The sequence below is a fragment of the Lonchura striata genome, chromosome 6, assembly GCF_046129695.1.
Source record: "Lonchura striata isolate bLonStr1 chromosome 6, bLonStr1.mat, whole genome shotgun sequence".
Lineage (NCBI taxonomy): Eukaryota > Metazoa > Chordata > Aves > Passeriformes > Estrildidae > Lonchura > Lonchura striata.
The window spans coordinates 5721562-5726028 of NC_134608.1; the positions used below are offsets into that span (position 1 = coordinate 5721562).

A 4467-nucleotide genomic window follows, 5' to 3' on the forward strand; every position below is an offset into this window, starting at 1 on the left:
AAGCCCGGCGGGATCTCCCCCGAGGGGGCGGCCGGGGCCCGTCCGGAGGGAGCAGGGAAAGCACCGCAGAGCCCCGGGCCCGGCTCCCCCGCGGCCGGAGCCCAGCAGGGCGAGGCCGGGGCACGGATCCGCTGCCCCGTGCGGCCGCGGGTGGGGATCCGCCGGGAGCTCTGCAGCGGCGCCGGTCCCCGCCGGGGATCGAGCGGGAGGGACGCGCAGCGCTCCGGCCGGGCAAGACCCTCCTGCAGAGGGTGACATTTCTCCATGGCCCAAGACCCCGAGCACAAACACGGCAGCGATTTAAATAAACACGCACTTAATGATGCAAAACGCTAACAGAGACGACCGGCACCGGCGAGGCCCCGACGGGGCGGCCGGCGGAGCCCGGTGCTCCCTCCCGGCCGAGTGTCCGGCTTCCCTCGAGGCACAGCAGGCGAAACGGGTCCTCTGTCCCCGTCCCTGCTCCCTTACTGGGTCACCGGCTTCCCCGCAGCCCCGAGCCTCCGCTGCAGCCCGTGGGGAGGGGGAGAGGGTGGGCAGAGGGGCACGGGTTCGCCCCTGCAAAGAAAAGCGCAGCCTGAGTGTTCTGCCATCAGCGTTGTTTAATTTAGACTGTTTAGGTACAATAGAAAATAAACCCGAAAGCACATGCGATTTTTGGTAACAAATACTCGAGACAGGCAGCGTCATCCGCGGGCTCTCTGCAAGCCGGAGGAGGGAGGCGGCGAGCGGGCACAGACGGGAGAAGGCAAAGGGGAACTGGCGGTTTAGGAGGAAATGGCCGTCGACTTTTATTATTACTATTATTATCCTAATTTTTAGCCACATCGATGCATTTCACCACCAAAGACGAGAAAAGTGGGGGACGCGGGTCCACGGGAGCCCACTCAGTATCTGCCTCGCACGGCCGCGGTCAGACACAGGCACTTGGTAAAACTCTAATACTGCAGCTTTTGATATATTTTTTTCCCACTCTTTTTTTTTCTTTTTTTTTTTTTTTTTTTTTTTAAGTTTAAACTACATCGAAATCTTTTTGGTAAGGCTAAGTATGAAAAATGTAAACGTAACTTCCCCTCCCTCCTCCCACTCTGCCACAGGGCTCAGTACAGTGATTCTCTCTCTCTGTCCCTTTCCCAGATCCTCGGGGACCGGGCCAGGCAGCAGCAGGGATGTGCCGGCCGACCCTGCCCCACCGCGCCCACGGCGCTGGGATTTGTTTGAATGGAATCGGATCCAGCAGGGGTTGGGGTTTCATTTTCTTTTTTTTTTTTTTTTTCCCCTTTTACATTTTCTTTTACTTTTTTTTTTTTTTTTTGTTTAATTCCCGTTGGGACCAACTCGTTTGAACTCGAAGGGCTGATGAGGGTTATTGCCGCTCTCTGTGTTTGGCTACGTGGAAAAAAAAATAATTAAAAAATCGTGGTGATAGTGGGAGACGCTGAGGGGGAACTGGAGCAAGAGCCGATGTGGGGTTGTGTGAAAAGAGACGAGAGTCCCGTTAACAATCAGCGGGTGACCTGTAAAACCGGGTGCTGTCCTCTATGTACAACCCAGAGCCTCTGTCCCCGAGCAGAACCTCCTCCTCTCCCGATCCTCCGGCGGCCCGCCGAGGGCCTTTAGGATCCCAGATCCACCAGGCTGGACGTGAGGGGTCCCAGCAGCGAGTCCTGGAGCTGGTGGCCTTGGAGGCTGTGCGGGGTCTGGGATGCGGCTAAGCCGCTCAGGGAATAGCCGGAGCTCCTGGCGTGGCTGAGGTTCCCCTGCAAGAGCAGGACCGAGTTCTGATCCGGGCTTTGGGGAGGAGAAAACTCTTCCTCGGAGCTGGACATGAGGGGTTTGCTTCCATCCAGAGGCGAGAGTTGGTTCGGTTTGTTGGTGGCCGCGTTGTTGTTTTCCGTGTTCTCTCTGGGAAAGGCAAAAAAAAAAAAATGTATATATAATCCCACCACGGGGATGTTAGGGCGGGCACGAGGCGGCGGGGATGGGCATTGTGCTAATGCCCACCGTAAATCCTTCGCCTTTAGTTCCAGCGTGGGAGCAGATGCTTCTCAAGGGGAGAAAAATAATCCTAAAAAAATTCATAACGGATCGTCCCTATTCCTTTTATCCCTCCTACAAATAAATACACTGAACAGCCCGGTAATTTAGGTGAGGAGGGAAAACTGGAGGAAGGGATTTTTTTTTTTTTGAGGGGCCGTCTTCCTTTCTTTTTAATTAAAAATGAAAGTACGGCCCGCGGACGAGCTGGGTGCGGGGTTTTCTCCAGGCGGCTCGGTGGGGAGGCAGCTGAAGGAGATGCCCTCCGTGGCTCTCTGCCTCGCCGGGCCGAGCGGCCGCCTCGCACCGAGGCCACCGCGTCGCCTGCCGGGGTGGCCTCGGTACGGGGCGGCGGCTCGGCCCGGCCGGCGCGTCCTCATCCCGATCTCCCTCTGCTTCCCCCCACCTCGCCATCCCGGAGCTGCATCTCTCTCCTCCGAGCTCCGGAGCTATCCTGCCCGACCCGCGGCCACACGCGACCCGGCATCCCGACCGCTTCCCGGAGCCTCCGGGTCCGCATCGCTCCCGGTTTACTCGAGGAGGCAGGCAGCAAACAAAGGCGGCGGAGCGGCCTGGAAGAGGACGGTGGAAGCTCGTTGCTCCCCCAGGGCAGGTGAGGTCGAGTGAAAAACCCATTTGGGTTTCCACGGAAGGGGGAACCGCAACGCGGTTTAGGAGGGAAAAAAAAAAAAAAAAAAAAAAAAAAAAAAAAAAAAAAAAAAAAAAAAAAAGGAAAAAAAAAATAAAAAGGGAGGGGGGTGGATTTGAAGGGAACCGTGTGTTTTCGTCGCTCCTATCCCATCCGGCTCCGGGTACTCGCCGCGTTCCCGGAGTAGCTCCCGGGTTCCCAAACGCCCCCAGCACGGTGGAGCAGGGAGAAAAGCGGAGAACGGAGGGTGGCACGTACCTTTCCTTCGCCTCCGCCGCTCGGTCCCGTTGCCTTCTGTTCTTGAACCAGTTGCTGACCTGGGTGGTGGTGAGACCGGTGGCTTCCGCCAACTCCCGCTTCTCCCGGGGGGACGGGTAGGGGTTGTGGGCGTACCATTCCCGCAGCACGCCCCGGGATTTCTCCTTGAAGCAGTAGCTGGTTTCCTCGCCGTCCCAGATGGTGCGGGGCAAAGGGAATTTTCGGCGGACGCGGTATTTGCCGACGGCGCCCAAGGGTCTGCCCCGCAGCTTCTCGGCTTCCACGTAGTGCGCCTTGAGCCAGAGCTGCTGCAGCTTGGGGTGGTTGTGGGGGGAGAACTGGTGGCTCTCCAGGATCTTGTAGAGCTCGCGGAAGTTGCCGCGGTGGAAGGCCACCACCGCCTTGGCCTTGAGGACACTCTCGTTCTTGTGCAGGTGGTCGCAGGCCGGCAGCGACCAGAGGAACCGGCCCAGCCTCTCCAGGTTCCCCCCTTGCTGCAGCACCTCGCAGACGCAGGCGACCTGCTCCTGCGTGAAGCCAAACGACGGCAGCATCGACATGGCCGAGCGCGGCGGCGGCCGCAGGAGGACGAGGAGAAGGAGGAGGAGGACGAGGAGGAGGCGACGGGCACCCCGCGGGAGCGCGGCGGCGGAGGGGCGGGGGGTAGGCGCCCGCCGGGCCCGGGCCCGGTGCTGATCCCGATCCCGGTGCCGGTGCCGGCCCCAGAGCGGGGAGGCGCTGCGGCAGGCGAGGGCGGTGTGCCGGGCGAGCGGGGATGCTCGTCGCGGCGCCGGGGGGACTTTGTCCCCGCTCCGCCGCCGCCGCGCTTAAAGCGCCCGAGCCCCCGCGCCGCGCTGATTGGGCACCCCCGGCCCGGCCCGGCCCAGCCCGGACAGCCCAGCCCAGCCCAGCCCGGCCCGGCGGGCAGAGCCTCGGCACGGGCGGGCGGGGCCTGGCGGCGGGGACACGGCCCCGGACACGGCCCCGGCCGCGGCTGCGCGTCCCGCCGCCGCCTCTGCGCGGGTGCGGCCCCGGCGGCCGCGGGGGGAGCCCCGCCGCCCGCGCCCCCGGGCGCATCTCCGGGGAAGCCGCTGCCGGCGGGCTCTTGTCTTTCTTTCTTCCATCTTTTTTTTTTCCACCCCAAAACTCCTGCCCCCCGCCCGCCCGCTCGCCGTCCCCTGCCTAGGCAGCCCGTATTTAATTACCTCCGAGCTGGGGATGAATAAATAATGCTTTGGTGAAGCGCTGAATAACGCGCGGGGCCCGTGCGCCCCTTCCTGCCCCTCGCTCTGCCCCGTTCGCCGCGGGGGGAGCCCGGCGGGTCGGGGCAGCTCCGTGTGGATCGCGGGCAGCGGCGCTGCACCCACCGGCGGCGCTTTAAATTAGCCTAATCCTCATTTGCACACCCCCGCTCAAAAGCAATTATTTAAAAAATTAGAAAACAATTAGGCTCCCTAAGCAAAGATAATCTATTGTCAGCAGGGAGGTGAGGACAATGCGGTGAGATAAGGGCAGGGCGCGGG

At 61.5% G+C, this 4467-nt stretch overlaps 1 protein-coding gene across 1 annotated transcript; it reads right to left on the minus strand.

Moving 5' to 3' along the window:
* Positions 1–1326: 1326 nt before the first annotated feature.
* LOC110484083 (homeobox protein SIX1) lies at positions 1327–3652 on the minus strand. Its single transcript, XM_021554476.2, has 2 exons — positions 2945–3652; positions 1327–1905 (listed from the first exon to the last, which is right to left on the minus strand). Exons 1-2 carry the CDS (start codon positions 3502–3504, stop codon positions 1617–1619), a joined length of 849 nt encoding a protein of 282 aa, XP_021410151.1. The 5' UTR covers positions 3505–3652; the 3' UTR covers positions 1327–1616.
* Between the last annotated feature and the right edge of the window lie 815 nt (positions 3653–4467).